Source organism: Pelophylax lessonae, assembly GCF_965119305.1.
Source record: "Pelophylax lessonae genome assembly, chromosome: 6".
Classification (NCBI taxonomy): Eukaryota; Metazoa; Chordata; class Amphibia; order Anura; family Ranidae; genus Pelophylax; species Pelophylax lessonae.
The window spans coordinates 231,348,897-231,366,195 of record NC_138773.1 but is presented as its reverse complement, the minus strand read 5'-3'; the positions used below and the strand labels follow the sequence as shown (position 1 = coordinate 231,366,195).

Below are 17,299 nucleotides of genomic sequence, written 5' to 3'. Positions count from 1 at the left end.
ATAACTCATAATCCTTTTTCTATTCCGTTCATCCTCTGAGCAACCTTTTTTTTTTTGTCTAACCTCGTATACATTTTTATAATGGTTATGCAAGGGCGCTCACTATTTCTGTAGTAGAAAATACAACTTCTCCTTTACTATTTTTTTTTTTTTCTTGAAAGATGTTTTTTCCAGGTTTGTTTCCCCACTGATATCTCGCCTTGGCCACCCTATTAAAACATTGAGTCTCCTTCTAATGGTTCTCTTGACTTGCCTCTTTAACACCAAAACTTTGTGTTTCTGGTTCTAAATTCATTTGTTTCTGTTAAAGCTCAAGCTCATGCAATTCAGCAATATTGTTTATAGTTGCCATTCTTTTTCTGGCTCCTATTGAGATAAATATCCCTCTAATGTAGACTTTGTGCTTCTCATAGTGTATAAATATTGGTCTAGTTCTTCTATTTATTTATTTTTTGTTAACCTAGAAAAAAAAAAAATTGTAAAACACTGCCAAAAAAGCTGTCTGAGCAATAGTTCTAAAATGTATTTAGGCAAATTTATTCCATGACCAACTAACTTGTGAAATGATCATAGCACTGACAAAATCGTCTAGAAAGGAATGGGGTATAGAAGTATTAGAAATTGGCTGTTTTGGATCAAATGGTATTTTTCTTTGATCTTTGCACAAAGAACAATGTGTGTCCTAATTTCAAGGACTGTTGAGAGTAATCCATACTTGGTCAAAACAGAAGCTGTGCCTTGATAGTTTTGTAACTTCTTTTTCTTCTTTTTCTTCTTTTTCTTCTTTTTCTTCTTTTTCTTCTTTTTCTTCTTTTTCTTCTTTTTCTTCTTTTTCTTCTGTCTGCAGTGCTGAATGGATCTCCTGGATTCATTAACCTGTGTGATGCTCTGAACGCCTGGCAGCTGGTTAAGGAGCTGAAGAATGCGCTGGGTCTGCCTGCAGCCACCTCCTTCAAACACGTGAGCCCAGCAGGTAACGGAGCCTAGAATTATGTACTACAAAACCTTATCGCAGTGTATACGTTTAAACTTAATATATTGGGAATTATTCAACAGAAAAATGTATCCAGACAAAGTGGCTGCACTAATGAGAAGTTTGACATGTTGCTGCTTGTGGATCCAGCCACCTCTTAGCTGCTGATTCCACAGCTTAGCAATGTTGAATGTAAAACAATTAGAAAATTGCCTAACGTGTGTGTGTGTTAAAAAAAAAAAAAAAAAATACTTGCTTGCTATGGTATTGGACAGAATGGCCCCCGAACCTCCTCATCTGGGGTCCCCCGCTGGCACTGTCTGCTTCTCCTCTTCTGATTGTCTAAAGACGCACACAATGTAGCCTGGCCCTATCCCATGCTTCCTCTTCACAGGATTTAATTGATTGCAGCAGTGACTCCTGTTGCTGTCTCTGTACCTGTGAGAGAGGAAGGAAAGTCGAGCACTGCTGCAGCCACAGCGCTGGATCAAAATGGGAGCCAGATAAGTATTTAAGGATGTGGGGTTGGTTGGGGGAGCTGATCTGGGATTTTTTTTTTTTTTTTCCTTCACAGAATACTTGAAGGTAAAAAAAAACAAGCATTTTTAAAACCACTTTTGATCATGAGCCATGTATCAAAGCACTTATAAATGCATCAAGGTGTTAACGCACTACTGTTACTATTGTGATTCATCATTAATAACCCCACTGTTCTTCAGACTTGCTGTGTGGACCTGTTTAAGTGGATGCCCATGCTCTGAAGGGTGATTAAACTCAGTGCTGTGTTCACCAGGGATGTAGCTTATTCAAGCTCTAATTGCAGCACTTGTGGTGTATGGTGTGCCCAGTCCTGTGCATGGATGCCACTGACCATATTTTGCTCTGTTGTGGAATATCTTGAAAGAATACTTTTGTGTGCTCGCTGCAGAAAACATGAAGTCTGGTGAGATCGGTCCACTTGTATGCCTTTTTCAGGGTTTTATAGAATTTTGTATAGTCCCCCCCCCCCCCCCCCCTCCTTTTGGAGAATAAATCCCTCCAAACCATCTAAGCCTCTTGCTATAGGTTACAGTCCTGCAACACTATTGGATAGTTCAGTCAATCTAGTTTACATTTACCCATGTCTTTTTGGATTCTGATATTTCTTGCTTTTCACAACTAGGAGCTGCTGTAGGTGTTCCACTGACCGAGGAAGAGGCACAAGTGTGTATGGTACAGGATCTGTTTTCATCACTAACCCCTTTAGCAACTGCGTATGCTAGAGCCAGAGGTAACACCACTTGTATTAATTTTGAACAAATTACTTTACAAATCTTACCTGACAGATCATTTTTAAGGTTTTCTGTTGGTTCCTAGGTTCTGACAGGATGTCCTCTTTTGGGGACTTTATTGCCATTTCGGATATATGTGATGTTCCAACTGCCAAAATAATATCCCGTGAGGTAAGGGCATTACAGATCTGTTGCAAAAAAACATGTTTGATGCACACAATGAAATGTGTTTATACTGTTGAACTTTATGCCAGTGCTAATAAAATTAACATTTTTTTATATAATTTGTAACACATTTGCAGTGAAACAGGCTTATGGCATGGTTGTGTTTGTGCTAGGTGTCTGATGGTATTGTGGCCCCTGGATATGAGGAAGAGGCATTGAAAATACTGTCTAAAAAGAAGAATGGAAGTTACTGTGTGTTGCAGGTGATGTATATTTCTTTTGAATTATAAAGTTCTTTTCATAAAAAAAATGGCAGGTCTTTCCTTTCTATTAGATATACAAGCTTTTTTTCTCCTCTCACCTTCCAGGACAGCAACACATGAGATGAGGCTCCACCCTACAGGAAACACAATCAGTTCACAGCTGTTAAAAGGCTCCACCCTTCCCCTTGTGTCTCAGTATTGATTGTGTTTCTCCTATAGCGAAACATTTATTTTTTTTTGTCTCTGACCTGAAGACTGTGTTGGATGGTCCCCCTGTAAGGCTGGTTCAGCAACGCCCGGTGAGGGCTGCACTCTACCTGCACGCCTTTTAGGCTTCTCACAGGTCGCCCCAGGATACTGTGTCGGTCACTGTGGTGGTCCCTACAGAGCCTGTGGCCTGCTCTTCAGCAGTGGTCTCCTCCGGTCATTCAGCCAGAATTAGAAAAACCGCCGTACATAGTGACTGCTTGGTGGAGGAACCAGCACGCTCCAAGCCTCTTTGAAACCGGAACTTATGGTTTGTGCAGAAAAGGCGGAGCATGCGCAGTGTGACCCGGAAGATGGAAGCGAGCATGGAGGATACGCCGGACCCGCATGGCGGCGGGAAGGTAGACTCCCCAGCCGAAAAAAGCCAGAAAGCAGGAGGGAAGGTGCTGTTTCTTTCCCGGTTGGGGCGAAGTCCCTGGTAGTTCCCATGATCTCCCTAGGGGGGCCTGTAGCCAAGTTATTATGGGGCAGGAAGATCTTATCTTGTGTTTATCTCCTCTTCTCTCACAGAATCCCCAGGTGGAACCCAGGAGGCCTCTGATAAAGCACCCCCTGTATTCGCTAGCACTAGCTCCTCTAAAAAATGTGGGCAGGATGCAGAAAATTTTACCACCCTTTTGTGATCCTAGAAATGAAATGAAAAATACATTTTCACTGTTTAGATGTGAGGAGATGCCTCCTCACTCATTTACAGAGGACCAGGTAGTTTAGGAGATCTAATCAGTTTTGGTCCTCTACTCTGGACCAAGAAAAGGACTGCAAGCGTCAAAACCGTCAGTCTCTAGGTGGATCAGGCAAGCCATTACCATGTCATATGAGGTTTTAGGTGTTCCTGCGCAAAACTGAAAGCACACTCAACCAGAACTTTGGCAACCTCCTTGGCCAAAGAAGCAGGAGCTTTTTGGGAACAGATTTGCAGTCCAGCCATGACATTTTTTTGAAGCACTACAGAGTGGAAGTACTGTTTCAGCAAGACCTATTCTTTGGCCGAAAGGTACTACAGGCGGTGGTCCCACCCTAAGGTAGGCCTGTGGTTATTATCCTCTCATGTGTTTTTGTCCTGGAGGGTGAGAGGAGAAAACCATCTGTTAGACTTACTGGTAACAGTGTTTCTACGAACCTTCCAGGATGGCAGGCCTAATTCCGCCCTGGTAAAAGATTGAGGAAAGAGTGTAAACATGGGTGGTAAGTACCTAAGTGATTATACATCCCTTGTGAATTGGTTGGAGAACTACTTTTTTTTTTACAACTGAGGGACAAGGGGAAGGGTGGGGCCTTCCTTTTAACAGCTGTGAACTGATTGGGTTTCCTGTGGGGTGGAGCCTCTCATCTCTCATGTGTTGCCGTCCTGGAAGGTTCATAGAAACACCGTTACGTAAGTCTAATGGACGTTTTTTGTAATAAAGCGTACATAAACCATCCTGGACCCTAGACATCCATAGAATGTGTGTTTTTTGTTTCTTTGATATCCTTTCTGGTTACTTCTGCTAGTTGTCACCCCAAGGTTAAGTGTAATTTTGAATACCACCCCATGGTTAAGTGTAATTTTGAATACTGCCAGTCAAGTTCCACATTTTCCCTCTGAAGAACTTGTACGCATTTTTTTTCTTTCTCTGCCCTTTTTTCCATTTAAACTTCAGCTAGGTCAATGTAAATGTGTTTTTTTTTTTTTTTTTTTTTTTTTTTTTTTTTGTTTGAGATTTTCTTTACTTGGCTTATAGTGACCATATCTACTTTCAGATGGACCCAGCTTATGATCCAGAAAGCACTGAAATTCGGAGTATTTTTGGCCTGCATTTGGAGCAGAAAAGAAATGATGCGGTTGTAGATGCTTCCCTATTTAGCAATATTGTGACTTCAAAGAAAGAGGTATGCCTTTTTTAAACTAACATTTATAGTGTGTGCAGTGTCCCTAACACCTAGATTAACTTGTGTATTGGCTTTACTTTTAGCTTCCGGAGTCAGCGACAAGAGATCTAATTGTTGCAACAATCGCACTAAAATACACTCAGTCCAACTCGGTGTGCTATTCCAAGGATGGACAGGTAACTGTTAGCTGGTAGCGGGATTTGTTGTCAGATTCATGTCTTTTATTTTAAGACCATGTACATTCTACCTGATCTGGCATTTTGAGTTGCTCAAGATGAGGCCTAACGCTGGCCAGTCTGGTAACATGTTTGCTATAACCAGAATTTTGGTGCAGGAATCGTGTCCTTTCAGAAATAAGTGATGCCAAGTTGATCGTTTTTATTGGAAAGAAGCATAACTTTAAAAAAAAAAACTGCTATAATATTACTAAATCTTTGAGGGTTTTTTGTGTGTGTATGTATATATCTCTATCTATCTCTATCCAGTTCTCATCTGGGTTGTTTTGGTGATGGTAGAGACCCATTTTTAAAGGCATCTATCAAGGTAAAATTACAGCAGCTGCCATTGCTGGCTTATTTTTGAAGGATGCAGTTTTGGCACACTACATACTTCTTCTTTTTTTTTTTTTTTTTTTTTTTTTTTTTTTTTCCTGGTCAGTGACTCACCAAATAGGAAGGGTATGGACATCAGCCAGCAGAATGCCTTTCCACAAACTATTCAGCCCCAGACAAGTTCAACCCAGGGTTACTGACAAATCAGAAGGGTGGGCCTGTGCACTACATTGTTGCTGTTTTTAATGCAATTGGATACATGGGGACCAGGATTATGATTTCCAATTATTTCTGTGAACTATTATTCTGTCGTTTTTTCTACTTCTTCCTGGGCACCAGGAAAATATGTGTAGGACATTAGTAATGGTACTAAGAAGAGTTCAGCAGGTATACAGATCACTTTGATATGTAGTGAAGTCCCAAACTAAAGCTGGGGAAGAAGTAATCCAGTTGATTTTAAAGCTGTTAAGTTAACCCCCCTCCCCCCCATTCAAAGCTCTATGCTATAGAGCACGGGTGGACAAATCGCCTGCTGTGCCTTTTTTTTTTTTTTTTTTTTTTTAGTTTTTTTCGGATTAGTAGCGATGCATTAGTGCCCTAAAATGGACCATGCACCTGGAAAAAAAAACAATGTCCACGTCTGTCTTCAGATAAGATCTGGAGAATGTAGAAGACCCTTTCAGCACTATGCTACAGCAAGTTGTTGTGAAGTTTGGAGTATTTCCTAGTATCTTGCAAACAGGATGACATCACCCCCTGCACCACAGAATATGGTTTGGGGGGGGGGGGGGTGAAAAGTGAGTATATTAGCTTTCTCCAGTCTTCCGGGGCAGCAACTGAGAGGTTCCTCCCTCCTGAAACAGGAAACAGTCCACCATTGAAAATTTGTTAGTCATAACCGCGTGCATCAGTTGATTGTGTTTCCTCCAGACCCACGGGAGCTGCAATGATTTAATATTTTCCAAGTTCTTGTGCTTACTGCAGGGGACTCCCTGTCCAGCCTCCCATTCATGCCAGAGGCACCAATCCGAGCCAAGTTGGCTCTCTGCTGGAGGTTTTGTCCCTACTGAGGGACATGCAACTATTCTCCCCCCCCTAGCTGTGCTAAATGCCAGATGCCATTTACACACAGGTAGGGCCGCATCTTTGCTGGTGCCAGCCCATCCGTCCGGACCCTGCGCTTGACGAGCGGGCGGCGCCCCAGCCCAGCAGCCCCCATATCTGGCTGAGCGGAGAGCAACTATTCCCTCTGGCCCTCTGAGATGGGAGCAGCAAGATTGCGCCCGGCACGTCCTTTCCGGCGCCTGATCTTGGAGGAGGCTAGGAGAGTCAGAGAGCGAGACGCTGGAGTAGGGCACTTCCGGTGACATCCCTTCTGGGCAGCTGCGTGAATTAAAAAAAAAAAACAGCAAAGCATACAGATGGGGCCTTCCTTTCCAATGAAACACCAGTGAAGCAGTAGTATGTGCAGGTATATTCACCAACTTGCATGGGGTTAGAGCAGGAAGCAGTTTAAAGGATCCTAAGCAGTGGTTCCTCGTGGCTGACCATGTCGGACACTTCACCACCCTGCCCTGCAGATTCTGCATGCCGGGCCAGCTCCAACTTAAGCTGGAGCGCTCTGGTGTCACCTCCTTTCTTGACCCCCCCCCCCCCAAACAATACGTTGCGTTTGTGTATGGAAACCGCCTATTTTACTTGGGTCCCTTGTGCTTACTTTTACAAAGGGCAACGACTGGCAACAAGGCATGCGTCTCTTGCAGTTACAGGATTTCTCAAGATTGGAAAAAACGTTGTGCCAGATATGCCTCAACAAAATTGTGGCCAAAGAGTCACAAGGCTTCCTCAAGGATATGCTTAATTCCTTTAAAAAAGGAAATAAAAAAACTATTGTGACACTATGCTCTGCTATAGAAAAGTTCTAACAAGCTCCAGCCAGGCCAGGTCCCTCGTCTACCAGTAGAGCATCCATCCCCCCTCTTGCAAGTTGGATCAAGCAGAACAGGAAGCAGACTGATTCGGAGATTGGAAGATGGCCTATGCTCAGATTCAGATGAACAAGGCACCCATTTTTATTCAGAGGACATGGACAATCTGCTGTGGGCCGTAGCAAATACTCTGGGCCCCAAGGAACAGAAAACTGCACAACTTTCCTTGCATGACAAGATGTACAAGGGCTTGCAAACCAAAAAACTGAGAATTATTCCCAGTACACTAGACCCTGAAAAACATAGTAAGAAATGGGAGGAGCTGCAAAAGAAGCTCTTCCCACCAGCCCCGGTCAAGCGCAGGTACCCCTCCGCAGAGAAAGACATGCAAGCCTGGGCGAAATGCTCATAGTAGATGCCTCCCTTGCCAGAGTCCAACCTAGCTTTTGATGAGTGGTGCCCGTCTGGTTCCAAGGTGTGGTAAGTAGAGTTCCCCCCCCCCCCCTCCCTCTCTCTTGGTCTTTCAGGGTGGACGTGGGCCCCTCCCTGGGATGGTTGGACCCCCAGATACCCCCCCCAAGTCCCTCTAAACAGTCACTGTGGACCTCCAAAGCAATGAACCGCTTGTGCGGGTACAGATGTTTTGAATGGAGTCCGTTTGTACGGTAGTGGCATCCCTACATCAGGGGGATCTTCTTACCTCTACTGATATCAAGGATGCTTACCTTCATATTCCGATATGTCGGTCATCCGCACCTCCGCTTGCCGTGGGTGAGGAGCATTATCAAGAGGTCTTGTCTCGGCTCCTCGGGTCTTCACAAAGTGTTGGCCCCAGTGTTGGCATTTTTGTGCCAGCGGGGGAATGCGGTACTGGAGTACCTGGATGATCTTCTGCGAGCAGAGTCTCCAACTGCTCTAAAGGACAACTGGGAGATTACTGTGTGGACAGGAGTTTGGTTGGAAATTAAGATTCCAGGTATTGGCTCTTGTTCCGTCTACCTATTTGGGCTATCTGGGTCTGGTCCACCTAGTTGGACTATCTGGGTCTGCTCTAGACTCGCCCTGAACCAGGGTGTTTCTCCCATGGACAAGCTCCAAAATCTGCAGAATGAATTTGGCTCCTGTTATCCAGCAGTTGGTCGTCTTTCAGGACTGGCATTCGGGTACTGGGTCTGATGGTGTTTATCTTCAAGGCGGTTCCGTTTGCACAGTTCCTCACGAGACCTCTGCAAAGAGATTCTTGCCATGTGGGGCAGGAATCCACTGTCTATACAATCTCTGATCTTGTTGAGCCGGGGTACGAGAGGGTCTCTGATTCGTAGGCTTCGCTCTCCGGCGCTTCGACAGGGAAAATCTTTCTTTCCCCCCCCCCCCCCCCCTTTACTGGACGGCTGTCACCACGGATGCCAGCCTGTTCAAGTGGGGTGGCATTTTTGGCACGGATTGTGCTCAGGGGGGTCTGGACTCCTTGAATAATCCAGGCTACCGATCGATATACTGGACATTTCCTCAAGGTGTTTCATCAGTTGTCTCCGGTGGGGAACTCTCAGGGTGGTCCTTTTCGTCTCTCGTTCAACAGGAACGTGCTTGGGTTTGTGGCATGGTCTTTGGATCCTCTGGCCGATGCCACAGACGCACTGGTGGCTCCTTTTTAGGGGCATGGTCTGCTATACGTCTTTTCTCTTCTAGAACTTCGGCCAAGATTCCTACATAGTTTAAGGCATAAGGGATTACTTAAGGATTGCCTGTCTTGGTATGCAGATTTGATACGGTTGGTCACCGATGCTCCTTGGAGACTTCCTCTTAGAGGAGATCTGTTGGCCCATGGGTCAATCTTCATCTTTCCTTACAGTCGTTGGCTTAACTGCTTGGCTGTCAGAAGCCTGGTGCTGAAGGATAGAGGGTTGTCTGAAACAGTGATTCTCACGGTGCTGAAAGCTAGTAAATCTACTTTTAGGAAGATTTAGTATCTCGTTTGAGGAGCTTCTTTGCAGGTGTGAATCTCTTCGGGTTCCCCCCTGTTCCTTTTTCGGTGACTCAGAGTTTGGCTTTCCTCCAACAAGGTCTTGAGCAGCGTCTGGCCTTGGGTACCATAAAGGGCCAGGTTCAGCTTTGGCGGTTTTCTTTCAACATCCTTTTGTCTACACATTGGTTCACACATTTGTTCAGGGGGTTCACCACTTGGCTCCCCAGTGTGGTCTCCATTGCCTTTTTGTGGGATCTCAACTGCTGTCGGTTTTTCAGTAACTGTCGTTGGTAAATATTCAAGATTCCTCTGGTTACGTTGTCCCAGACGGTAGCTTTGTCTTCTGCATGTAGGGTGTCGGAGCTGGCAACTTTGTTTGTCGTCCACCTTACTGGTTCACGGAGCTAAAGTGGTGCATAGTCTTTGCCAGTTCTTCCTTCTTTAAGGTCGTTTCTGGTTTTTCATTTAAATGAAGACTTGTTTGCTTCCTTGTGCCCTAAGTCTAAGCACCCTAAAGAGATTTCTTTACATTCTTTGGATGTGGTTAGGGCAATCATGTACTTGGCGGAGACTGAGTCATTCGGAAAATCGTATTCCCGGTTTGTCCTTACGGATGGACCCCATAAGGGACTGGCTGCGTCTGCCTGATCCATCTGGAAAAAGTTGCAGCAGATGGTGCTGCAGGCCTATTCCATGAAGGGTCAGGATCCTCCTTTCCCTGTTGAGGCACATTCTACGAGGGCGCTTAGTGCCTCTTGGGCCTTCCATCACCAGGAGTCAGTGGTGCAGGTTTGCAAGGCGGCCACCTGGTCGTCCGTGCACACTTTCACAATTTTATATGGTGGATGTGTTGGCATATGTGGTTGCTGCCTTTGGCTGCAAGGTTTTGCAGGCTGCTGTTGGAAAGAATTAGTCCTCTTTGAGGGTGTATTTTTTTTTTGGCTTTTTTGTTCTAGCCTTTGGGAAGTAAGTTTTTTTGTGTTCTCAAGATGTGTTCTTCCCACCCCTCATGTTCACACTGCTTTGGGATGGCCCAAGGGTCAAGATATGGCACTGCTGTTAATGAACGAAAGAACTGGGTTTTTGTCATACAGTAAAATCCTCTTCTCTGATGTTCTTTGACGGGACACAGCACCCACCCCTCTATTGAGTTGGGTTTTATGTTCTGACACTGCTTGTTCCAAAACGAAGACCTATAGAAGGAAGTGGCAGTATACTCCCTGGGACTGCCCAATAGGCGTAATGCGTCAAACTTTCCCCGCCTATTATCCTACTCCTTAGGGGGCAGCATAAACCCAATGGTCAAGATATGGAGCTGTGTCGGTCAATAAACATCAGAGAAAAGGATTTTATGGTAAGACAAAAATCCAGTTTTGCGCACACATTTGCGAGGAAGCATCGATCAGGCAAACTAAGGCTCATACTGAACCTCACAAACCACTCAACAAAGAGTACAAGAGATTCTGGAAGGAGTCCATTGATTTGGTCAGGAATATCTTACCAGTGGGGAGTATTCATGGCTACAGTAGATCTGCAAGATGCATATCTGCACGTGCCAGTAAAGAGAAGCCATCAAAGATACCTAGGGTTTGCAGTCCAGGACCCGGCAACCACTCTACCCCCTACAGTACACATTGTTGCCTTTCGGCATCTCTTCCGCGCCCAGAATTTTCTCAAATAATGGCAGAAGCCCTAAAAAAATGCAAGACAACAGGGCATAGGCATGGTGCCATACCAGGAAAATCTGCTGTTCTTTGCAGAATCAGCAGAGTCTGGAAACAAATCTGCACACAAGCATCTCCTATTTGCAAAACTTAGAATGGATAGGGAACACAGAAAAATTGCAATTAACCTTAAGCCAGAGGGTGGTAAACTTGGGATGTGTACTAGATGCCAGTGACCAAGAAAGGAAGAAAAGGCAGAAAAAAAATCGGAGACCATAACATATCTCTGAGGGCCGAATTCATGGTCATCAGGTGAGGCATGGCGGTGTTAGGACTAATGGCTTCCTCGATTATGGCCATCGCCTGGGCACGGCTCCACATGAGGCCTCTACAAAATCATTTTTGCCCGGTGGGATGGCAACCCATTATACTTAGAGACAATTATTCCTGTCCCTCGCTCCGTCAAAGCACTTTGGTGGTGGCTCAGTCCGTGTCATTACACCACAGACCAACAAGGTGCGGCTCACTACAGACACCAGTACCCTGGGGTGGGGAGCACATATGGTGGATCTCTGCACACAAGGGGAATGTGATTTCTTATTGGTCTCGAGCCTTCTCAGACATGACGTAATTAAAAGCTGTAGAAGAATCATTTCAATTGGCCATTCAGGGCAGAGATGTCTGGATTCAGTCAGACGCCACAACTGTGGCATACCTGAATAGGCAAAGGGGAACAAAATCTCCTCGCGTAATGGGCCTGTCAAACGATATGGTCATGGGCCGAAACAAACAGATCCATCTCGGGCGTCCATCTGAAGGGGACAGACGACACACTGGCGGACTTCTAGAGTCAAAAATAGACGGAGTGGTCTCGAAATCAAGCAACCTTCTCGTGGATCACTCAAACCTTTTGGGGTGCTCGAGGGTGATCTGTTTACTTCAAAGATAAACCCAAAGCTCCCAAGTTGTTCTCTCTGGACCCCACAGATGGCAACATCAAGGTAGATGCGTTCAACCAAAGCTGGGCATACCACCTGTGTTATTAATTTCCTCCGACCACCCTAATACCAAAGGTAATCCAAAAAAATCAGAGAAGAGCGGACTACAGTGATTATTGGCCCCAGAAAGCATGGTTCAGTCACCTGGAATAATCTCTGTATTAAACCACACCTATCGCTGCCAGACATTACAAACCACCTATCGCAGGGGCCAGTAAATCACCCATAACACAAGGTCATGAAGCTCTCGGCCTTCGTTACTGAAAGGGAGGGTGAGGCTACAGAGGAAGGAACTGTAGATGTACTAATTTTAGCCAGCAGAAAACCCATACCTAGAGCCATTTACAAGAAAGTGAGGAAGTGCGTCTTCTGGTACAGAAGCATAGAAAACGCCAACAGGAATTATCCCAGCAGTTTTAGATTTCCTACATGAAGGGGTGGACAAAAAAATTTCTCATAGCACTTTGAAGGTCCAAGTGGCAGCTCTAGTTTCCTGCTGGACATCAGATTGGCGGAAGACCCACCCATAAGATTGTTTTCTTCTCATTCTAGAGAGCTAGACTTACAAACAGAATCCAGACATGGGACCTCTCTCTCGACAGTATTCGGAGGATTCATCTCCGCCCTTTGAACCTCTGGAGAAATGTTCAGATAAATATCTTACTCCTTTGTGGCCCTTGTCAGCCAGAAGTGTAAGCGAAATGCAGGCTCTATCCATGATGAAACCCTACTGTTGATCCAGACGGATAAGATAGTCCTCTTCCCCAGACTCGGCCTTTCTACCAAACATCGCCAACTTTCCACAGAATTCAGAATGTGGTTATCAACGCTCTTCCAAATTCAATAGACCGCAAGAAAAGAGACATGTAAGAAAAATACTCATAGCTTACCTCGAGAAAACTAAGAACTGGCGAAAGGCTACCCCACTATTTGTCCTCCACGCAGGGATTAATAAGGGAGAACAGGCCTTGAAAAAACATGATAGACAGATGATAAAGTTTTTTTTTTTTTTTTTTTTTTGCTATACAGGCAGCCTACCAAGCACAAAATCTTGCCTCTTCTCCCCCCCCCCCCCCCCCAGCCTGGGAATCCTCTGTCTAAAAGGGCAACACCTGAGCAGACATGGTCGCGCTTCCATACCTTTTTTGTAAGGCATTATCGCTTCGATCGTCTGTCCAGTCAGGACCAGGCATTTGGCCCGTACGTGCTCCAGGCCTTATTCCCTCCCTAGTAAGTATTGCTTGATGCATTCTGTCAGATGCTGCCCTGGAAGACAATTGTAGAAAACCGAGCTAGGTACCTGGTAAGTATGCATGGGTTTTTTTTTTTTTTTTTTTTCCCCTCTTCTGAGAAGTCTTCCAGGGCAGCACTTGTTCCCACCCTAAAGTGATGGCACAAAATATTTGCGCAGATACATAGGCTTACTGAGGGTTCCTTCGGTGCTTTACTAACACTGAGGCACACAGGTGTGACCAACTAATTCAAAATGTTGGACAATGGTTTCCTGTTTCAGGTGGGAGGAGCCTATCTCTCAAATGCTGCACTGGAAGACTTCTCAGAAAAGCATTACCAGGGACCGAACTCTGTTTTTTCCTCCTACAGTAACCATTTTTTTCATTGTGTTAGCAAGGTGGGAGTGGGGTACAACAAATTTAAAAATGGGCCTTACATGGATTGAAAGGTCCACTTTAAAATGTTACTAAACCCACAACAGTAAAATCAGTCTGTATATACAATAAAGCATGCTTGTTATACTTGCTGTGGAATCCGATCTGCTCTGATTTCTTCCAAAGACTCCTAATAATAATTTAGTATATAGTTTATAGTCAGGCTGCACATCCTTAGGGGTGTGTTGTGTGGCTTTTTTTTTTTTTTTTTTTCTTGGGATGGTGCAGGCCATCAGCACTGTCCAGACAGGGGGTCTGGGGTCTTGCAGTCTCATAGGCGAGTCAGAAAACTCTACAGACTTTCACCAGTGCTTGGCACTGATGAGTCACAAGACTGCTCTAACTGCTGATGAGAAAAGGGGTTTAGCAGTTTATATTTACTAAAATAATTGTATTTCCATGTTATGTACTGTGGGAGACCAGATCTAATGAATGCAGGTTCCTGGGTTTAGTAACCCTTTCATTTTTGTCTTGCATAAAATACTATTTCTGACTGATTTTTATACTTGAATACAAATGTATGTTTTAAGTATTTAAAATATACAAAATGAACTAAATTCTAGTTTTCTTCTGCCTAATGCTATATAATTTAAAGTAAGGTTCTAATTCTAGTAGTATATCTGGAGAATTGTGTGCTATATTACAAGCCATTAGAATGTGAGTGTGCTGTCCCTTTATTCTAAAAAATGTCCTCCTCTGTCAGGTGGTGGGTATGGGTGCCGGGCAGCAGTCTCGCATACATTGCACCCGGTTGGCTGGAGACAAAGCTGATAACTGGTGGCTGAGGCACCACCCACGTGTTCTTGGCATGAAGTTTAAGGCTGGTGTGAAGCGAGCAGAGATCTCAAATGCCATTGATCAGTATGTGAGTGGCACCTTAGAAAAGGCAAGTATAAAAAGTGTCTGTACAACACGTACTGGATTATTTAGACGTCTATTTGAAAAATATATGGGGGGGGGGGGGGGGGGGAGTGTGTGTGTGTGTGTGTGTATATATTTATTTGTGGTTTACAATGTATATTCATATTGTGTTTTATGTTCACAGGAGGAGCTGGAACAGTGGAAAGCCCTGTTTGAACATCCCCCTGAACTGCTGACTCCTGAAGATAAGAAACAGTGGATTTCTACCTTTACTGGGGTCTGCCTGAGCTCTGATGCTTTTTTCCCCTTTAGAGACAATGTAGAGCGAGCCAGAAAGGTAACAATAATTTTGGGCCTGTCTAGTCTCTATACCATTATAATGGACAAGGGCCTATCTTTTATCTGTGCCTTTCTACATTGTAGCACAATAATTGACAAAGATCATATAATATTGAGCAAAAATGTAAAGCTTTTTAAACCAATGAGTCTGATGGAAAGTTTTTTTTTTCCTTTGTACAAAGGTAGTATTGGAAAGTGAGCGAATCTGGGTGCTAAAAATCAGTAGATGGCCAACTCTGTAAATATATAGGGCCTCAAGTGCAGCCCCCGACTTATCTGGGTCACACAATAGATTTAGTTTTTTTTTTGTAAAATGATCTTATTCATTTAATGAGTACTAGCTTTTTGTTTTGGACAAACCAGTGTTTGGATGAGGTGAGTTTTGCTGCAGAAGTTGTGCCCCATTTTTAATTTAATCATTTTTTTCAAAGGTGCCAGGCAGCATTTTTAAGTAAAGACAGTGGTCGCTGCTGTGTGCTACTTTATAGTTAAAGAATAAGTGCCCTTTTCCTTGTGTTTTTGCATAATTTTGTGTTTTATTAGCGGTAGCTAACATGTTAGGGGAATAAAAGTGGTTAAAAATATCAACTTTTGTGGTTGTAAAGGCAAAAGGTCTTTATCTTTTTTATGCTCTATGCATGAAGGTAAAAAACCTGTGTGCAGCAGCCCCCCTAATACTTTCCTGAGCCCCATCTCGATCCTGCCATGTGCACAAGAGCTGCTTGCTATGGTGCCACTCGACAGGAGGAAGGGGCCAGCAGCGCTGGGGGGGGGGGGGGGACCTGAAAAGGAGGATCGGGACTGCTCTGCAAAATCATTGCACAGAGCAGGTAAATAGGTTATGTTATGAACAGACTATAACTTGGCTGTCATTTTAGCTGAGTTGCTGGCAGTTTTACGATGGCTGATGATCTTAAGGCATTGACACTGTGTGTTGCCCCTTGTTCTCCAGACCTCGAGTACAGCGGGCTGCACACTAGGCACTGACTGGCCACATGTGGGCTGGGCACCAGGACTCTAATCGATATATATTTTGCTTTCAAGAGACGGTCACTAGATGATTCTTGTTTTATATAATGTTGAAAATCCGCATTCTCAAATAGAGAATTCAGCAATGGAAGCCTCCAATTTGTCATGACAGATTATTTTTCAATGTGTCCAAGGTCTTTACAATCATGGCAACATCCGTGAATTATTTTGCTATCCAATATACACAGAGCTTTAGTTGTCTGAGAATTTCAACATTACAGAACAAATGCAGTTAAAGGTGACTAAATGCTATTAGTGTAAAAAAAAAACTGTCCCTCTGCCTGCACCGTAGTGTCACACTCTTGAAGAGCTACACTGACTAAAAATTCTTCTGTAGCTGACACACTCCTAAGAGTATCAGATGCACACTAATAAAGTAGGGGTCTGGCGGATAACACCATATTTCTCAATTGGAGACCAAGTTTACACACACACACACACACCCCTACAAGCTTAAAGTATAGCTGAAGACAAAGTGTATTTTTTTTTAAATAGTGTCCTCCGAAATAGCGGAGAAATCTTCCAATTGGGACACTAGTTATGTTGACCTGGGGGTCCCCATGGAATTCCCTCAATTTGCAAGGATTTCTTCTCACTTCCTGTTTGGCTATGGGAAATGGTACACAGATGGTGACAAAAAATCTGACCGGTTATAAACCTCCCTTACTGGATTAAAATTCTACTTTAAAATCCACATGAATGGCGGGACACAGGTTTGTACTAACCCTTTGTTTGCAGACTGACAATATACCTAACTTGTGGAGGAGCTCTGTGCAGTAGTGACATAGACAGCAATAAAACTTGTGAAGGGTTTATCTGTTCCAATGACAGTTTTAACAGACAGGAAGTCAGGAGCGCACTCTGCAATAAGGACTTGGATAGCAATATCCATTTGTAGAGTGAGGAAGGTTTAAAACCTCTTTATGATAAATGTATTAATTTTTTACACCTCCACTATGATTGCTCCTTATTAGAGGAGACACTGCTATAAAATTAAAGACCAGTAAATATTAATATATTCTCTATCCTTATCCTGCTTGCAATAGTGTATTTATCATTTTTTTTTCCTCTTTAGAGTGGGGTTCAGTACATCGCTGCTCCATCAGGCTCTGCGGCCGACAAAGTGGTAATTGAGGCTTGCAATGAGCTGGGTATCGTGTTGGCGCACACAAACCTGCGACTTTTCCACCACTAACATTCCAAAAACAACTTCTTTATACTGTAACAATAAAAAGTTTGTGGGGCACTTCAACTGTGTCTTTATTTCCATCAATATTTGCTGATATTTTGCACAGGACTCTCCTAGTTTATTCATTCTGCGTATCTGCGAGTCAGTCTCTACAATCCTTCTTTTTTTTTTTTTTTTTTTCTCTCCCCCCCCCCCCCCCCCTTTTTTTCTTTTTCTTATTACAACTTGTACTTTCACAATGGTAAGTAAAGCTCAACCATATTAAATATTCAAATGTATACATTATACTATAGATGTTA

At 43.8% G+C, this 17,299-nt stretch overlaps 1 protein-coding gene across 1 annotated transcript in view; it reads left to right on the top strand.

Moving 5' to 3' along the window:
• ATIC (5-aminoimidazole-4-carboxamide ribonucleotide formyltransferase/IMP cyclohydrolase) overlaps positions 1–17,063 on the top strand; it is a 58,143-nt gene extending 41,080 nt beyond the window's left edge. The window contains exons 8-16 of the mRNA XM_082260917.1: positions 848–973; positions 2,136–2,243; positions 2,330–2,415; positions 2,583–2,672; positions 4,680–4,808; positions 4,892–4,984; positions 14,286–14,468; positions 14,628–14,780; positions 16,887–17,063. Of these exons, the coding sequence (XP_082117043.1) occupies positions 848–973; positions 2,136–2,243; positions 2,330–2,415; positions 2,583–2,672; positions 4,680–4,808; positions 4,892–4,984; positions 14,286–14,468; positions 14,628–14,780; positions 16,887–17,006 (1,088 nt within the window). The 3' untranslated portion in view covers positions 17,007–17,063. The remainder of the gene's footprint in view (positions 1–847; positions 974–2,135; positions 2,244–2,329; positions 2,416–2,582; positions 2,673–4,679; positions 4,809–4,891; positions 4,985–14,285; positions 14,469–14,627; positions 14,781–16,886) is intronic.
• Positions 17,064–17,299: the final 236 nt, after the last annotated feature.